At 36.8% G+C, this 19,087-nt stretch overlaps 1 protein-coding gene across 2 annotated transcripts in view; it reads left to right on the forward strand.

Annotated features, from left to right (window-relative positions):
• The first annotated feature begins 440 nt into the window (after nt 1-440).
• Nucleotides 441-19,087, forward strand: part of Agmo (alkylglycerol monooxygenase) — a 331,357-nt gene continuing 312,710 nt past the window's right edge. The window contains exons 1-3 of one of the 2 annotated variants that reach the window (XM_039112499.2): nt 441-795; nt 2,181-2,311; nt 10,686-10,837. In XM_039112499.2, the coding sequence (XP_038968427.1) occupies nt 670-795; nt 2,181-2,311; nt 10,686-10,837 (409 nt within the window). In that variant the 5' untranslated portion in view covers nt 441-669. The remainder of the gene's footprint in view (nt 796-2,180; nt 2,312-10,685; nt 10,838-19,087) is intronic. The other variant, NM_001135899.1, reaches the window with a different exon arrangement.

Here is a 19,087-nt window from a genome sequence, read left to right on the forward strand (position 1 = left end):
TCAACTGAAAAGCTAGATGATACAATGAACCTAGTGGCTCTGAGCTGGTGTGCAAAACACCCAGAAATTTAGTTGCTGAGAGTAGAAATACATCAGTGGGAAGAAGCCAGGCTCTATTACAGAGAAGCAACTAATTATTACACAGACTTCAATACTGCCCAACACTTCAAACACAATTCTGTGAAGAAACAACAAATTCAAAGGCGTTGTGCATTTCAGAGAAAATTTAATTGTGCTCACGTAATCTGACTTTTGGACTTTCACCACTTTATCAGAGTGAACTTTCACCTGTTATAAAACTGGTTTGTTTGCTCTTTTTCCCCTTTCATTTTCCAGGCACAGTTACATACGCTTTTTTTTTTAATTTCTCTTTTTAGTTGTTTACAAGTTGCTTAAGCAATAGGCAAACTGCATTGCTCGCTTGTTTCTTGGAGTCTTCTTTGCCCCTCCCTACTTTCTGCTTCCTGGGGAGTCACCCACTGAACCCTGAACCGATTCTTGCTGCTAGTCTGCCGTGCTTTTGCACACGAACTCCGCTGTTGGCTGAGGTCTCTGTGGGTCTTTGTTCTCAACTCTGACAAGGCTCGCTCTGTGCTACACAGTTTCTTTTCTTGCTCTTCTGCCACAGAACCACAAATATCTCCAGCTGGGAATCAGACAGGGACAGAAATGAGGAACCCAGGAGCCCAAGACAATGTTTCAGTTTCCCAGGGTATGCGAGCGATGTTTTACATGATGAAGCCCAGTGAAACTGCCTTCCAAACAGTTGAAGAGGTGCCTGATTACGTTAAAAAGGTGAGACTATCTTGGAAGAGGCTCTTTTGCTCTTTTATTGCTATATAAACTCAACATATCCCTAAGATTTGTTCAATTTTCTACTTCAAATTATTATAGCCTCATAAAAATCCAATTTCTTACAGTCATAAAGCCAAAGTACAATTTTCAACTGAACTCTGTACAATATCTTCATGTTTGCTTATAAATCCCTTATACATCACTCTGGAATATGAAAGAAAATTCAGTTTTTGAAGATAGTGCCATTACAAGTCTAGCTATTAGAAAGCAATGTCGAATAGTTGTACCACATCAGGAAACTCTGTAACAAATTTGTTTGAAAATGTTGAACTTTTCTACCACGTCCAGGAAGGTATTTCCTCTTTAATTTGGTAGAGTAATTCTGCAGAATAAAGGATACCCAGCTTGGCTCAGTAAAACTCTAACTTCCGAAGTTTGAACTCAAACCATTTTTTTTTCTATCATTTTGAGCCTTTGAGGCATTTTGCACTTCTGTTACTTGGCCATGATTGGAAGTGGAAATATCCAGAATTAGAGCCTGAGCAATAATGTTCCCCACCCAGTCTAAGTTGTTCCTACAACACTTACTAGTTCAGACCAGAAATAGGGAAACTATGACATCACTGAGCGTGGTCTTGGGAGCTCAGTTAGAATACTTCCACCTCATTATCACGGTCCACATGAATGAAGCCCATAATTCTTTTGAGATTTGTTATTGCCATTTTTTTTGTTGAAGAAAAATGTACCAATACTGTCTTCAAAAATTATTTTTATTTAGATTATAGCATCAAACCTAATCCAATATTCAATGATTGATAGTTGAATACTCATTATTATAAAACCACAAATCAAGGCTAAATGGATGAATGAAACTTTGGTGCTGACACAATCTTGGGAAATGACCTTATTTGCTAAGAGTCTCAGACGTTGTTTCTTCCACTTACGTGTCATATTCAGAAGGAGTTTTAGACTGTCTAGTTTGTAAAACTTCTAATCGAAGGTATTTTTAAGGAGTTCTCCCCAAGTGACTGTAACCTGTTCATTGTCAAAAGATAGGTTTTTACATGCTTAACTAATTTTAAAAATATTTAACTGAACCTGAAGTATCTCCTTCCTCATTTTACTTATTTTCTTGGTTTAGTATTGAAAGTTGTACTTATGCTTCTATTTCATCTATAAATTGCATGGCACATTGTGAGCATATCTTTGGTATATGTAAAAAATGCAGAAATTTTCTTGTTCATTGGCTTGGAAATAGCCCAGTAGCATAAATATAGGTACCCTGGAAAGGTGTACCCTTCCCAGATATCAGAGGAATGATCAGAAAATTTGGAGGACTTCATATAGAGCAGAGTAACATCTCTACTATGTACTCTCCTTTCTAGGCAACTCCATTTTTCATCTTCTTGATTCTGCTTGAACTAGTCGTCAGCTGGATTCTCAAGGGAAAACCATCAGGTCGTTTGGATGATATTCTCACTTCTATGTCAGCTGGTGTTGTATCTCGGCTTCCAAAGTGAGTCTCATGGCATAGAATAGAAGATAAAGGAATCCAGGTCTTTCCTTGTGTAAATTAGAGGAAACATCACGTGCATATTTAACACATTTCCCCATAAATTCCTAAAAGTATAGGACCTATTATTATTTAAAATTGTCTTTTTTTTTTAGTACTGACTTTTTCTTTAAAGTTTTAATAGAGAATGCTCAACATCGCTAGTCTTTTTTTTTTATTGGATTTTTTAATTTACATTTTAAATGTTATCGACTTTCCCCATTTCTCCCCACCCCTGTTTCTGTGAGGGTGCTTCCTCACTCACCCACCCACTCCTCCCACCTCCATGCCCTGACATTCCCCTACACTGGGTCATCGAGCCTTGACAGGACCAAGTGCCTCTCATTCCATTGGTGCCCAACAAGGCCATCCTCTGCTACATATGTGACTGGAACCATAGGTCCATCCCTGTGTTCTCTTGGAATGGTGGTTTAGTCCCTGGGAGGCCCCGGGGGGGGCGGCTGGTTGACTAATATTATGGGATTGCAAACCCCTTCAGCTACTTTAGCCCTTTCTCTAACTCCTCCATCGGGGACCTGTTCTTAGTTCAAAGGCCATCCAGAGACTGCCCCACCTGGGGGATCCATCCACCAAGCCCAGACAATAGTGTAGGTTCCAAGAAGTGCATGTTGACAGGAACCTAATATAACATTACTAGTCTTAATTTTTGAGTTTCCCTGATATTATACATTTTAGCCAAAGTGACTGTTTCACCTTCCTTACAGTAGACCTTGGTCTGAGTTATTATCCAGGTCCCTGCTGAAAACAAGGCTTTGATCCAGCCAAATTTCCACAGATATCTTCCTAGGACCCAGATATTTCTCAGTGTATAATATATGAACAATTGACATTGGTATCCAAATATTTGTATTATAGGCACCAGGAGGAAGCCACTCCCTTTTTCTGTACTTCTCTGGACTTAGAAGTAAAATTCTGTGCACTCAGGGTTTAGTTTATCTGTCCTTTTTGTTGTCTATCTTTTCGTCATCTTTACCCATCATGACACATTTCTGAGGCTCTCTCTGGTGGATTTGGGAAGCTATCAGTGTGTCTGCCTTTAGTTCCTTTGCGGGTCTATGCATAGGCATAACTTCAGGAAAGTTCATCTGTCTCCTATGCCTGAGTTGGGTACCTTTGGTCCTACCCTGACTCTTGTGCTCACTCCAGACACAGAACAATCTTAGGTAGGGCTGAAGGTTCTTCTCTTTCTGTCAATATCCCCCACCACCTCCAATTTTCATGGGCCCTGAAATCAATATTTTTTTTTCTCATGTGAGAGTTTTAGTTCACCCTCCAGGAATGATGTCTGGTATAAAACAGATGCTCTAAAATAATATTCTTTATAGTGTCATGTCAATAATTAAACTGGACAAATATAGGACGAACGAACAGTAAATGACCTATGTTATAAAGTGAACAGGAGAAAAGCCCACCAGGCAGACAGAAGAAAGCTTCAGTGTATCAGGATTAACCAGAGCATCAGAGTCAAGACAGAAGTCCCTAAGGGAGCTTAGTTTTGAGCTGGGGAAGAGCATGCTCATTATAGCCTCCCAACCCTCCTTTTTTTAATGTTTGTGGAGCTTCACTTCTGAGCAGAGCTCATCAGTTTGGAATGTTTCTTGGAACCATACAGTGGGAAATCAAGGCGGACTAAAAAATGACATTTAACATGAAATATATCTGGGAAAAGGTGCATGAGCCTGGTATAAATCACATGTTTGGGTAGAAAATAAACCTTAAAAATGTATGTGAACGTGTTATATTGAGTAAATTGGGTCATTAGGTTTATAGTCATAAAATAATGAGCTGAGTAACCACAGCTGTGTCTGCACACTCCAGTCAGAATCGATGAAAGGTAATTCATCGGAATAAGACCCAGACTGACTCAAATAACCATTCAACTCATTGATCAACTCCTCTATCCTGTGGCTTCTTGTCTCAGAAATGAGCATGAGCTCCTCTTCCGCATGTATATTCTTAGGTATGAAAAATTCTTTATTTAAGATAATACAGTTGGTTTCTGCAGCTCATTTTGAGAATTCAATGTACTAAGAGTTCTTGGAAATCAATTGATATTTCAGCTGTGAAAATCATTTCATAACGAGGAAGTACTGTATGTGCAGGTGCCATTATGGGTCATGAATTTCAGTGACTTGGAATGGAACATTTTTGTATTTATTGTTTTGTTTTTCAAGAATTTTGGGAGACATCCCATTGAACTAATCCCTCATCCTTTTGCTGTTTTTTTTTAAACTTTGAAAGTCTGATTTAGTTGTAGTAAAGTTAGACTATCTCCTTTTAGCATTTAACTCCTAGAAACACTCACTTTATTCTCAGTACAGCATTTCTTCTCAGCATTATTAGAAGTTATACTACTAAGTTAGAACAGAAAAACAGCATTCCATGTATATTTCATTACAAAATCATACCTCAAAAAGTAGAGACACATGTGCACATATACACATGTGCACACTTGAGATGGGATAAAATGGAAATGGTGATGGGAAATGAGAAGGGTTTCCTGTGAGGCAAGAGCAGGGAAGGAGGGAGGGAGGGAGGGAGGGAGGGAGGGAGGGAAGGAGGAGGAGGAGGAGGAGGAGGAGGAGGAGGAGGAGGAGAGAGAGAGAGAGAGAGAGAGAGAGAGAGAGAGAGAGAGAGAGAGAGTTTGATTTAGAAAGAAACAGACAGTCAAAACATCAACACAATCCACTCCTTCAGGGATTCAAGGTAAAGTTCCTCTCAAAACTCTCCTAAGTCTAGTTCTCTTTGAAGGAAGGCAAAATGTTATTACCTTGAATTTATACAGTATTTTCTGCAGTTATATTTTTACTTAGAATACCAAATTGCATCTTTATATTCCTTATGGGTATTAAAACGTGTTCTAATTTATAAAACAATGGAATTTTTTTTTAAAAAAAGATTTTCAGTTTTCAACGTCGCTTTTCTGAAACGTCCCAGCGAAGACAAACACTTGGAAGCTACACTTAAATGTATTTTCTTGTATGTCACTGTCTTATATGAGAAAAGGAAAGCTTATTCTCTAGATTCAATCAACTCAGTTTCCTTACAGAAAAAAAAATTTAAAAAGGAAGAAAACAAAACATCGAAAAGTAACTTGAAAACTTCCAGCAATATTTGATTTGAAGATGTAACATTCAAATGAAACCTGTGCGAATCATAAGCAGCTGAGGGGTAGACTAATATGGCGTGGGTCCTTGCCTCTCCAAGGAATGCAGTTTATTTTCTCTATTAGCAATAAGGACTTTCCCCATCCTTAAAGAATGCAACTGCAAGAAAACAGTACTATGCTATTAGTCAGTCCACTACCCAAGAACTGTGCCTCAGATAACAATTCGAAAGAGCGTCCCACGAAACAAGTGAGGAGGCGAACACCTCTTTCCATTTCTGCACTCTTGCAGTGCAAACATTGTCCAGACACTTTAAGAAAATATAATTTTATTCAACCAGCCTGATGCCATGATTGCATACAATTAGAAGTCTCTGTAAAAGTAATAGTTCTCCTACCGTATCTGCAGGAAAGATAAGTGTGACACCTTTAACATCCTTCTCTAATGGAAAAGATTAACCACAGACAGCACGGCCTCTTCCTTACAGGCCTTTTGGGCAGGCTTTCATCCACACTAAAAGTTTGCCTGCTTCACAGCAGACTCCAGGTCAGCCTGAATGTATATGTCCTTTTGAAACACAGTAGGCAACCTTCTAACCAACATCCAGAACTGGAGTCATAAAAGGATTTTTCTACTGATCGTAACTCACAAGAAGTATCTTATAGATAAAGGGTTTTTCTGTCAATTATTTGCATTGATAGCTATAAAAATTAAATTTTGTTCAGTGAAATGTGTGGAAAATCTATTTCTAAAAAGTATAATTTGCAAAATGTTGCACCACTGACTTACAGGTTAACGAGTTGGGGAACCCCACCTCTCCCTCTGCTGGCCTAAGCAGAATTGAATTTCCAATCCTTCATCAGAAACCTAGGATCTCAATTTGTTACTTCCTCCCAGCATTACTGTTTCCATAAACTGCATCCTCCCCAGAGAAGCTTTATTCCTGATATAAATATCTATAGTATGTTTGTTTTTCAGGGCTTCATTTATTCTGTTGAAAGAGCAGATTATAAATCAAATTGCACTGGGTTTAAGAGATAATTTAAGTAGGTATATTTTCAAATAAGTTGAGGACTCTCCACACTTAACACTTATGGGTCACGGCCAACTTTTACTATGCCACTGGTTTCATAATGTTCAAGCCTACGTATGCAGAATTTACTGGCTATGCTTTCAGTGGAATTTTCCATTCCTGACCAAAACAGTTCAGTTTAAAAAAAATTAAAAGGAGGAAATTAAACTTTGTTGAAATATTTTCAAGTCCTTAGGGTGGGGCTGTAGAATAAAGAAAATCTGTCGCTGCTGTGACATTAGATTTTTACTGAGTACAGTTCCATGGGTTCCCAGGCAGGATTTACACACTTGTCAATACAGTAACAAATTTTTTTGTAGAGAATGTAACAAATACATTTATGGCTTAACGGTTGTTTCAAAGAAATGAGGTAATCGTTTTACAAATGTAAGTCAACTTTATAGTAAGAAGTAGTGAAAGGGTTGTGACTGTTTATAGAAAGTAGAAGTTGTATCATTTAATTTTTTATTGTTGAGATATTGAAAAGTCAATCAACATTCCACTAGATGGAGCAAAAGTGGTGGGACCTCTTCAGACAGACAGCTCAAGTTCTGAGGTCAATAACCAAAGCTTTGGAAAGAAATATATAGTTAATTTCTCGGAAAAATATGTCTATCACTCAAATATATTTTAAGTACAAATATATTTATATATATTTGTGTGTGTGTGTGTGTGTGTGTGTGTGTGTGTGTGTGTGCAACAATGTACCAGTAGACATTGAAGGACAACCTGTGTAAGTCACTTTACTCTTTCCATCCTGGACCAAATTTTATCATGTACTCTTTGCCTTAGAAAACCACTGCTTTAGTAGAATTCAGGAAATGTTTGAGTTGTAAAAGAAAGCTTTAGTTCAGGCAGGTCACACTGTGCAGCTGGTCCTAATGTCTCTTGGTACTCAAATAATTTTCTTTTCCCATATCCATATTCCACGTGAAAAGGATGGATATGTATACGTAAGACAATGTGCTTCTTACCATTGTACCTCCATGTGATCAAGCAGGGCCCTTACATTTTATAAGCAGATATGCATGTCTGTTCCTGCTAGGGTTTAGAAAGCTCAAGTTAAAATTTCAGAATGCAGAGGCATATGCTAGGTCTTTAGGGATGGGGCTGGAGGAACTGGAAACAGAACGAGGAAGGAGCTTTGGTTTATGATCCTGGGTCTGTTGGGATCAGTTGTGCAAATGTAGGTGATATTTTCAGCAATCAAAGGCTTTCCAGGATTGGTCATCATTTCCCAACTGTATCACCTGAGCAAATTGTTTCAATCATGGGCATCGAGTGGCTATTCTTTCGCGTGTATAAGGAACAGGATCATGTTCATCCTGTGGATAGAAAGCAGCAAATACCAGATAAAACTCCTACAGCGTCACCACTTGTCTATTGGCCTTGGAGAAATGCTAGCCTCTTGCTTAAGTGAGAAAACTGGAAAGGTCTGCCACTATGTATCAGACATATTTCATCTTGATTTGTGTCAACCCTAATAACTCGTTTGACAGAGTAAGACGTTAGATGTTTGTTCAGTACCTGACACCTGTACAGGAAATAAGCAGGACTTGATTTCAGCCAGCAGGTTCTCTCAGTTTCACAAACTGAGAATTTTACAGAGGCCCTCTTTGATTGAGGTCTTGGCATCTTAATCTTGTTTTACTTGTCCCTGGCAAGGACGATGGGGAAAAGTCCTGAGCAGATCAGGTACTTATAGGTCATGTTCAACAATACGCCTTGGGCCCTGTGCTGTCCTGAGACTGCTCCTATTATGAAGCTATCAAATGACTGATGAACATGTAGGGAAGTCTAAATTGATATTATGTACCAAGGCTTACCTAACAATCGAGTATGACAAGCTTTTGTTGAATTTTCTTGCTTTTAATTTTCTATTTCTAATTGCTTTAAGCAGTGATTAGCAACTTTGGTTAACACATGTTTTATGGATAATTCCATTTAACTTGGGACACATTTGATCACCAAGAAACATTACAGTGTCTGGAGATATATTTGGTTCTCACAGCTGATATGGGGTGTGGCATTGTTGAATTGAAAGAGCAGGGTGTTTTTCTACAGTTTATTGAACATAGGACATCTTTCCTGACAAGGAGTCATCTGGACCAATCTGGCAGCAACTTCCTGGTTAAAATCTCTCTGTTAGAGGAGTGAGTTACTTGGACCATAGAAACAAAAACAATAACAAACAAACAAAAAAAACCCTGACTTTGTTCACATCTTTAACCCAGAAGGAATTCTTATATAATTGATACCATTCTAATGGGAACTAGAGGCTGATTTTAAAATTTTACATTATGATTTAAAGTTTGTTCAGAAACAGCCTCCTACAAAAAGAATCGTCCTAAGTTTTAAAAGTGGTATTCTTTTTTTTTTTTTTATTAACTTGAGTATTTCTTATATACATTTCGAATGTTATTCCCTTTCCCGGTTTCCGGGCAAACATCCCCCTCCCCCCTCCCCTTCCTTATGGGTGTTCCCCTCCCAACCCTCCCCCCATTGCCGCCCTCCCCCCAACAGTCTAGTTCACTGGGGGTTCAGTCTTAGCAGGACCCAGGGCTTCCCCTTCCACTGGTGCTCTTACTAGGATATTCATTGCTACATATGAGGTTGGAGCCCATGGTCAGTCCATGTATAGTCTTTAGGTAGTGGCTTAGTCCCTGGAAGCTCTGGTTGCTTGGCATTGTTGTACTTTTGGGGTCTCGAGCCCCTTCAAGCTCTTCCAGTTCTTTCTCTGATTCCTTCAACAGGTGACCTATTCTCAAAAGATGTATTCTTGAGATGCCCTGGTCTAAACATGCCAGTTACTGTCCAAGATGGCCACCTTTCAAGTAAAACTTGCCTTAAACCCCTCTTCTGAAAATTACCCTTGATAAATGTTTTGAAGGCAGGTTCTGCACTTCCAATTTTTCATGTTTCTATAATACTGTAGGAATTCCCGGACCATGGCACCTTGCTCAAAGAGGAATTATATCTACATCAGTAGATATGCCAGAATGGTTTGGATTGATAAATGCTTCACAATTTGATATCAAATTAATCTAAGAAGTAACATAATCAGGTTTATAAAAGTATTAAATAATTTTTGAATATGATCTTTATCACAGATAATTCAAAGTGAAATATACTATATAAAATCAAGTAAGTATTTATGGTTTTGAAAGTCTTGAAATAAAATTTTTTAGACCCATGGTAAAATAGGCAGGAATATGGATTTAGTTTCTATATTTAAAAAATATATTTTACTTCTGTATATGTGTGTCTGCATGCATTTAACATAAATGTCTGTATAGTATCTGCAGAGGTCAGAAGAGAGTGTCAGATGGCCAGAAGCTGGAATATTATGGAAGGTTGTAAGTCACTTAGTGCGAGTGCTATGAACTGAGTTTAAGTCCCCTACAAGACCAGCCTTCTTAACTGAACCATCTCTCTAGCTCTGTTCCAATTTTTTTAAAACACTTGTTTATTTTAATTAAATTCATATGATTCATTTCTGGTAGAAAACTATTCCCTACCATTCTAAAAGCCCTACCTTATGTTTCTTATATGTGTGTGTGCGCCTAGATAGATGTGTACCTGAAGTGTAAAATCACAATACGAGTATAGTGTGTGCAAGAGGGATAAGAGAAGAGAGTGTGGAGGAGAGAGCAGAAGAGTCACTTTTGGTTAATACACATTTTGTGAATAATCCCATTTAATCCCAGTTGTTCTCAGGCTCCTTAGGAAACATTCCATGTATACTTTTCAACATTTCCTTCTTCAATTACAAGTCATCTCTGCTGTGTGCTTCATTACAATTCAAAGTGGTGATAACAGGAATTAAAGAGCAGTTCAGTAAGATTTATTTTGTGTGCTGTGTTCCACAAAATCTGTTTTAAGAGACACAAAAATCTCCTAAGTTCCATGAACTTTAAAGTGCAAATAGCCAGTACCCAGATGCCTATCAAACAAAAGGATATACCAGGGGAACAGTTGATGCGGTGGATAGGGAGACAGACAGATCAGGAAAAAGCACAGTGGGATGGTGACACGTGCCATTAATATATGGATATATTCATAATATCACCTAGGTTGGTTTAGCATAATCATAGATACGAATTATGTTACAATCATCCTTGTGGAATTTATTTTCCAGCCTGTTCTTTAGGAGCCTTGAGGTGACCAGCTACATTTATATCTGGGAGAACTACAGAGTTTGTGAGTTGCCTTGGGATTCTCCATGGACGTGGTATTTAACCTTCCTAGGAGTTGACTTTGGTTACTACTGGTTTCACCGCATGGCACATGGTGAGTTACAAATGATGCATTTTGTCAGTGATGATGAAGTGTGTTTAGTATGTAAGAAGCACTTGATAAATATTTACAAAATGAATAAATAAGGCAATAAAGTAATACATCTTAGATCTTGTAAAGGTTGCTAATGAAGATTTACTTTGAGATTTCAGCACAAACAAAATGAAACCATTACAAAATAAAATTATTGCAGATACATTTTCCTCATGATTGTAATTGCATTACCTTTAGAAAAATGATAGCTTTGGCACTGGTTTTTAATGGGTTTCCATCTATTGTTAAACTGTAGGCAATTACATATAATATCAAACTTCACATCCCAATCATCACAGGTCATTCTGGAGAGTTCCGAAGCAGCATAAAATTCTAGGGAACATCTGCCGTCATAGTCAGCATGATTCAATTTCTTGGCAATGCTTCCCCATTACAAATGAAAATGCAATCAGCCAAGCACTGCCATACTGTACTTCAGTGTTCCCATAGTTTCCCAAGATTTCTCATCTCATGCAAAGCCATCACTTTGTGCTGGTTCACTGAATTTGCATTAGGGATTCATAACTGTACCTTCCAAAGGGATCTTTTGTTATGAGACAAAGCAATGGAAAACGTTGGAAAGGGTTGGGCCTGTACTGTTTTAGAGATGGGTGTGCCTTAACAATCATGGAGGTAAAGAGGCTGTGTGAGTGCTGAGGAACAATGAGAAATGCCAAAAACATGAAACCAAGTGCAGAAATATGCTAGAATTGGAAGACTGGCAAGTGAGGTTCACCACCGGAGATTTCAGAGGCTGTTAAGGTTGTGGGGGCAGTAAGAAAGGAAGGGAGGGAGGGAGGAAAAGAAAGAACCTGTAATAGCCATGAAAAGTTGGTGAGAAATGGAAAGATAAGATGTGAGATCAGGGTGAATGACTGTGATTTGGAGCAGTGCAGCGGATCATACACTGCTCTTAAACAAAGGTGATGGAAGGAGGAGGAATGTGGCCCACTGCTATGCTTACAGACACATATTTCAAATTCATATTTAACCAAGGTTTTGAGTGCTAATTCTTCGGAAGAATTTGAAGTAAATATTCAAGCTAAAAGTATTATATATAGTGGGAGTAGCTAATGTCTTTGGAAATAATTAGTCAGTTCCTGACATCAGTTCCTTACTATAAATATAAGAGGATACTCCCAAATCAAACATGATTAAGGATAAAAATGTGATAAACTATTTGTATTTTAATGCAAACCACTAGTTTTCCTCATGGAATAAGCATGCTGGTGATTTATCTCATATTTTGGGTAACAAGCGCTATTGTAAAATGACTTTGAGTCATTCAATTTAAGACACTTAAGGTCACACATTTCAATATGTGTTCTTATTTGAGAAATCTGTAAAATTGCTTAATGTATGAAGTTGAAAAAAACAAAATATTGTCAAATATAAATATTTAAAATGTTTTTTGTGAATACCCTTAATTAAGAGTGATAAAAATTTTAAAAAATCATTAAAATGTGAATCAAGGCACTTGAAAATATGCTTCATATTAGAAAAATTTGAACTGAATCCAGTGGAAGAGGCAGGCATTAAATAAATTGAAAGCCTTCTGGAAAAACATTCAAAACCCTCAGGGTACGGAACCTAATCACAAGTTCAAAGACTTGTGGTTTGTAATGGAAAGCTAGTAGGAAAAAATAAATTATGTAGTTAAATATGTCAGCCCTCAGTGTGATAGCTGATTTGAAAATTTATGCACAACAGTAACAACAAGTCTTAAAACAGTTTTAGAAGGTCTAGAAATATACAAAAAAATAAGAAAATTTTACAATACAAAAACTTGCAATTGCAATCCAAATAATTATTTAGATTAATTTAACTGAAAAGGGGTTTGTTTCAACAATTTCAAATTTCAAATGCTATCTTCTCATATAGAAACAAAAGCAAAACACTTACTGTGTAGTTATTTTCCTTTCACTGTTTTCCATAAAATGAATGATAATATATTCCATGTGTATTTCCATGTTATCCATGAAGAAACAAAACTTAGGTAAGTACAACTTTGTTGCCATTTCCTTAGGAAGCCTAATGGACGCTGGCTCTCTGCTTTCTCTGGCCTCCCTTCACTTGTCTCACACGTGGGTAGCATTTTCTTCTGTTTAGAGGACAGTGCTCTTTTAGGCAAAACCATTTATTTTGGAAACTCAAGAGTGTTAAAATTGAATAATCCTTAAATTAAAAGTATCTCTCTGCATGTCTCTACCCCATTAGGTAACCATGTCTATTCTTTGTGTGCTCCTTTCACTAGTATAAGACTGAAGCAGTCAGGATCTTTCACTAGAGTTCGGTCTCGACCCCTGTGATCCCAGTGATAGTCTATGGCTGTTGATTGTGTTTATTTTTCCTACCAGTTAAAGAATGGCAAGACAGGAAAAGTTTTCATCACAATTAAGAAGCACTGGAGAAATCTCAAACACTGCAAAGCACAGCAGAAAGAATCGTCAGTTGGGAGTGTTTATTGGGGGTGGGAGTAGAAACAGGCATGCAGAAGACACACAGAGAAAAAGACCCTATGCAAATGAGTGGGTATCTGGCAATGAAAACATCCATGCTCTTCTGTGGTTTGGGGACTTGAAAATCTGTAAAGGATGTTCCTCCTTTAATTTTGGCTTTGCCAGTTTAAAGAAATACAGTAAGGTTGACTGTTCCCCTACTTTTAGATAACATGTCCCGATCAGGCTTTAAACTTGTTGAATCAGTCTATGAGCCTCCCTGGTGCTGGGAGACCAAAGTCTACAAGGCTTTTCCTTTAAGCCATTAGGCTTAATTCAGATGGCCTCAGGGTGAGGAAGAAGCTGGCCATCTCAGAATTTGGCTGCATGTATTACCTAGCTAAGCTAAAAGTCTCCTTGTCTGTCTACCAGGAAGTCTATCTAATTCCTAATCACTCACAAGCAGATAGAAGCCTGAGATGGAGGATGTCCAGGTGCTCAGGGCCAGTCTGGGCTACATGAAGAGTTCTAGGCCAGTCTAGGTATGTAGTGATATAGTGAGATCTGTTTCAAAACAAATGAAAATATATTACAGATTCGTGTTTGCTGCTCAAAAAAAAAAAAAAAAGGAGGAATAAAGCTCCCATGGTGCTTGTAATTCACTATATCTTATTGTGGGTGGTGGTTATATGATTGTGTATCTTATATCTGCACAGAAGCCTGGTCTCCATAGAACAGACCTGCATTGGCTATTATGTGCTTAGGAGAGAGAATGCCTTCCAGAAAGTTGTTTCTGAGCATGGAAGCCAGTCACTTTAGGTTATCTCCTTGTAGATCAATTTGCATTTCCATAAGATACAACCTTGGATGGTGGGATCTTGTCCTCAGGACCTTTCCTATCTCCATAAGATGCTAATCTTTCTTTAACAATCTTAGTTGTTTCTAAACTTTTCCTGCCTGGATCTTGCAAATCCTTCCTAGCCAACCTTTACATCTTTAAAGTATCTTTCTATTCTACCTATTTTTTTTCTTCCTGACATTGTTGACTTGAATGACAGCAGTAAGCAGTAGCCACATTACATGACGGCTATTCTGTCTTAAGATTTTTCTCTACCTCACGACTCAGTCCATTACCAATCTAGTGTCCGCCTCAGTCAATTCTCAGAACGTATGCACAATGAAGCCCTAGGGTATATGCCGAAATATAATTCAGATGATTTCTGATCCAGTTCCTGATAGAGTCCTGATTCTCTTCTGAAATCTCACTATAGGTAGAATGAGCAGATACATAACTTAACTAAATCAGAAATGGCTGTGTAGGTAAATCGGCTTATATTTTTACTAAATAAGTGTCATTAGGAAAGCAGAGAAAAAGGATAAATGTAATTTGGTGGAGACACCAATGAACAATAGCTAATGAGGAGGGGGATAAATAAAGGTAGGTGCACAGCAGAACAAGGAGTGCCTTGGGCAACAGCACACAGTGCTTAAATATCATGTATGTGGCGTATTTTAATGTCTCTGATATTTCAGTATGTATAAAATCCAGAGAATTTCACCATAAGGAATTTAGAGAAACCTGTATGATAAACTACCACAGTGCTTGTTAGTAAAGGGCAAACATTAAAGTCGACATAAGTTGGAAGTTTATTCAACCATATGTCGTATTGTGTATTTATTTCCATTTATATATTTTTATGTTTTTCATAATAAGGTAAAAAATAAATTCAAAATTGAAAGTGAAATGTGAGGGAAATGGTTATAGGCAACAAGATGTTCTCTTGTTACTTTTAAATCTTGAAGGACGGGGGTGAGGGTTCCAGTTCTTCCCCGGAGCCAGGCACAAGAGTGTGCAACTATCCCTTACTATATTAAGATCAGAAACAGTCCAAGTTGCCCTATATGTTACATATTGAAAACCTGTTACTTTAATATACATTGACAATTAACCAACGTTACTATGTTCTTACTACAATTTTTTTCAATGTTTCTTATACACTTTAATTTTCAGTCTTAGAAAACAAGGTGATGATCTCTATCAAAATTATTAGCAAATTACCAAACTGAAGCAGAGTTAAGGCGTTTGCTCACCTCTCAGAGCTGATGTACCAAGGTCTGGGAATAAAGTTCTCAGGCTTCTAGCTCCAGAAGTGTGGGGATATGATCACTTCCTTAGGCTGAATAAAAAAGTGTTAAAATCCTTTCCTAATGCAATACTGTTTCAACATGTATCTAGTATACTTTAGATAATTTTGATACTCACGTTTAAATTCCTGGATATTTTTGTAGTGTTGATTCAGTTGATTACTTTTCAATTGATAATTAATGAATATTAGGACAGATAAAAGATAGTACTGTGTTTTCATACAACCTGTATCATATCATGCACTGGCTTTATGACATAATTGCCTATTCATCTTTTTAAATATCAATCCCTGATCTGAAGCAGAACCACTTAGGTGGAAGCTCCTACAGATAGGACCTGGACTTACTGATAATTTTGACCATTATAAAATAGCCAGTTATTTTAATGTATAAACAAGAGGAAGTAATACTGAATAATTGTTGAAAATAGGAGAAGAAATATTTAGCACTTCGAGAGAATTCACAATTAAAAGTAGTTAATCACTTTTAATCTCACAATTAATTAAAAGATGCATGAAGAGATGCTTCTTGGAAGTTTGGCTTGTATCAAGTAGGTGGGTAGATAGATGCTAAGTCGATAGATGATGGATAAAGCATAGAACGATAGGTAATAAGGAAATAGATAAATCTTAGGTGATAGATGTTTGTACAACTGAACAAACTTCAAAGTTGGTTAAAATTGTATCAAATTCCTAGCAACTTACTCAACTGGGATTTTCAGCCCTAAAGTGATTTTTAAATTGTCTTTTAGTGGACGTGTGTGTGTGTGTGTGTATGTGTGTGTGTGTGTGTGTGTGTGTGTGTACATGTGCTACAGTATGTATGTGAATGTCAAAGTACAACATCTAGGAATCAGTTCTTTCCTTCTGTCATATGGGTTGATTGATCTTACATGCTCAGATTTGGTGAACCTACTTTTATGCACTGAACCCTCTCTTTATCCCTCACCCATTTTTTAACCTGTTGTATCAAAAAATCTCAGGAATACTGTGTTGGAAAATTATCTACGAGATCCATCTATTCTTTCCCAGTGTTCCCTAACGCTCCCCTTTGTTAAGACATTTCCCTGGAAAATGTGTGTGTGCTTAAATTCCTTAGATAATGCAAATATTTTTGCAAAAGATGCTCATAAATGGCAATAAATGTTTCAAATCAGAATGTCCATATAGTGTTCTGATATGCAATATGTATATATAATGTGTGGTTATATAACTTATATAATTATAACTGATATATTCCTACATATATACAGATTCGCACATAATTTTACTCGATAGGACAATTTGATTTGATAAGTTAGCATTTATCATTTGTTTGTTTCCCTCTAACTCTGAAACTCATAGTTTGCATTAACATTATTCATTTATGATAATACATGATGAAAAAATGCAAAATAAAAAAGTCACACAGAAAGGATAATGACAGAAGTGTGGTATTCCTTTTCAGTTTTGGTTTTTTGTTTTATTTTGTTGCTATTGTAATTCCAACTTAAAAAAATTAAATTATTTAACTGTTACATGGACTCTGCTCTGTTCTTTAGGGATAGCAATCAGATATGCATCTAAATATACTTCTTCCTTTTGATCATTTGTTTTATTTTACTTTTACTACTATAGAGCTGAAATAATTTGAAAGCATTTAAATTATTATTATATATATGAAATGCTTTCTTATTCTTTACAAATATACATGCGGGTATATTTCTTGAGTTCATTATTGTCTCTTATTTTGCTGCATTTTAACATTTGGTGGCTAAGTAATGAATAGTATCTAGTTACTCATTACTACGGCCAAAATAGACAGACTGACCTGAGGCTGGCCTTCCAGTCGACTGTGAAGGTAGGCTTTTACATTTCATCAGTAATTTAGACTCTGCCTCACTAAATCACCAAACAATGGTTTTACAGATCCCTTTTAAAAAGAAGTCAATGCTTAGCAAGCCAATGATAGAATGTCAGCTGCCCAGGCTCACATTAATTCATCTAGCCCAGGGTCTTGTATTCTATGGTAGCCATTCAATGCTTGCTAGCAGATAAATGACTCACTGGTAAATTCCAAAACCAGCTTGCTGACCTTGTAGCTGTGAACATTGATTTTTATGTTAGATAACCAGGAAAAATTAAAGATTTAGTAACATTCTCAATGACACTATGAGATTGGTGGAATTGTAAAGGAAATAAAGTGTGAAGGATCATAAGGAACATACCAAAGTAAAAATTATTGGGAAAATGTGAGGCATTGATTCTTTTGTCTAGTTATTTTATATGGAAAAGTGGGGGAGGGGGCAAAGAATTTAAAACTGTCCTTAAAGTCTCAAAAATGAAAAATCAAGCATTTTGTCCTCTTACACTGCTCTAGTTGACTCCCAAATAGAAACTGTGGGGGCTGAAGAGATGGCTCAGTGGTTAAGAGCATTGGCTGCTCTTCCAGAGGTCCTGAGTTCAATTCCCAGCAACCACATGGTGGATCACAACCATCTGTAATGGGATCTGATGCCCTCCTCTGGTGTGCTTAAAGACAGCTACAGTGTGCTCATACAATACAAATTCTTTAAAAAAGAAATAGAAACAGTGTGTTCCAACACATCTTTTGTTCTAGCTCAAATATTTCTTCTTCACTTTCCTTGCCATTATTAATTAGAATAGGAATAGAGACATGCTTTAAATATGTTAAAGAGGAACTGACATATATTATGAAACTACAATAAATGAACTATAATAAATGCATTAGAAATATGTAGTTATTTAATTACAAAGATAAAACACTGACTGTATTTCAACTGTCACTCTAGCTGTGCTTGTGTTTCTGAATGTGGGGAAACAAGCAAACAGTGGTGATAAAATTCAGAAGATCTTTAGCATATTTTACTCAAAATAAATGATTTCTGTACATTCAGAAACATCCCTTCATACTTGCAAGATTAATATACCAGAGCTGAACTCTCAATAACTACTACTATGTCCATTCTATTTCCAAATTTTTGATACTATAAATGTCGTTCAAGCTGCTTAATAGATCTTCTCAAAGGATAATTGGTCTCAATTATCTTGAAAAAAAGGAGTGTTATTTCAAAATACTTTCTGAAAATAGTAAACAAACCCCAGGATGATTAGAAGTGGTAATCATGGCAAATAGGAAAAGTCTCTCATTTCCTGCTCAAAGCTTCTGTTGTATGGAAAAGACAATTCTATTCAAACCATTCTCACCCAGCAGTTTTTGTAGGTTTCTTAGTTTGGGGTCCAGCTTTAATAAATTTTAAATCTCACCTTGAACACACAGATGTAAATGTATCTACTTTCCCAAATTACAAATATCATGCCTATGAAATTACAAGTATGATTCCTGTGAAGGTTTTATATGTAAATCTATATTTATGTTATGTTAAAAGTTTCTTAAAAATAATGATTCCAATAAAATGGGTTGAATTATAAAAAAAAATAAAATAAAATTTTTGAGGTAGTTGTTCTAAGGCTTGTTCTCCGTTTGAAAGTAATGTTATATATTCTTGCTCCCATCATGCCTGACTTTACATGTTTTGAAGCAAGTCTAGGTGTACTTGAAGTTACATATTCTGAGTGACTAGAAAATGTTAACTTTATAAAATGTGGCATCTCTATCGTTGAAACTG

This window comes from Rattus norvegicus, chromosome 6, assembly GCF_036323735.1.
Source record: "Rattus norvegicus strain BN/NHsdMcwi chromosome 6, GRCr8, whole genome shotgun sequence".
Lineage (NCBI taxonomy): Eukaryota > Metazoa > Chordata > Mammalia > Rodentia > Muridae > Rattus > Rattus norvegicus.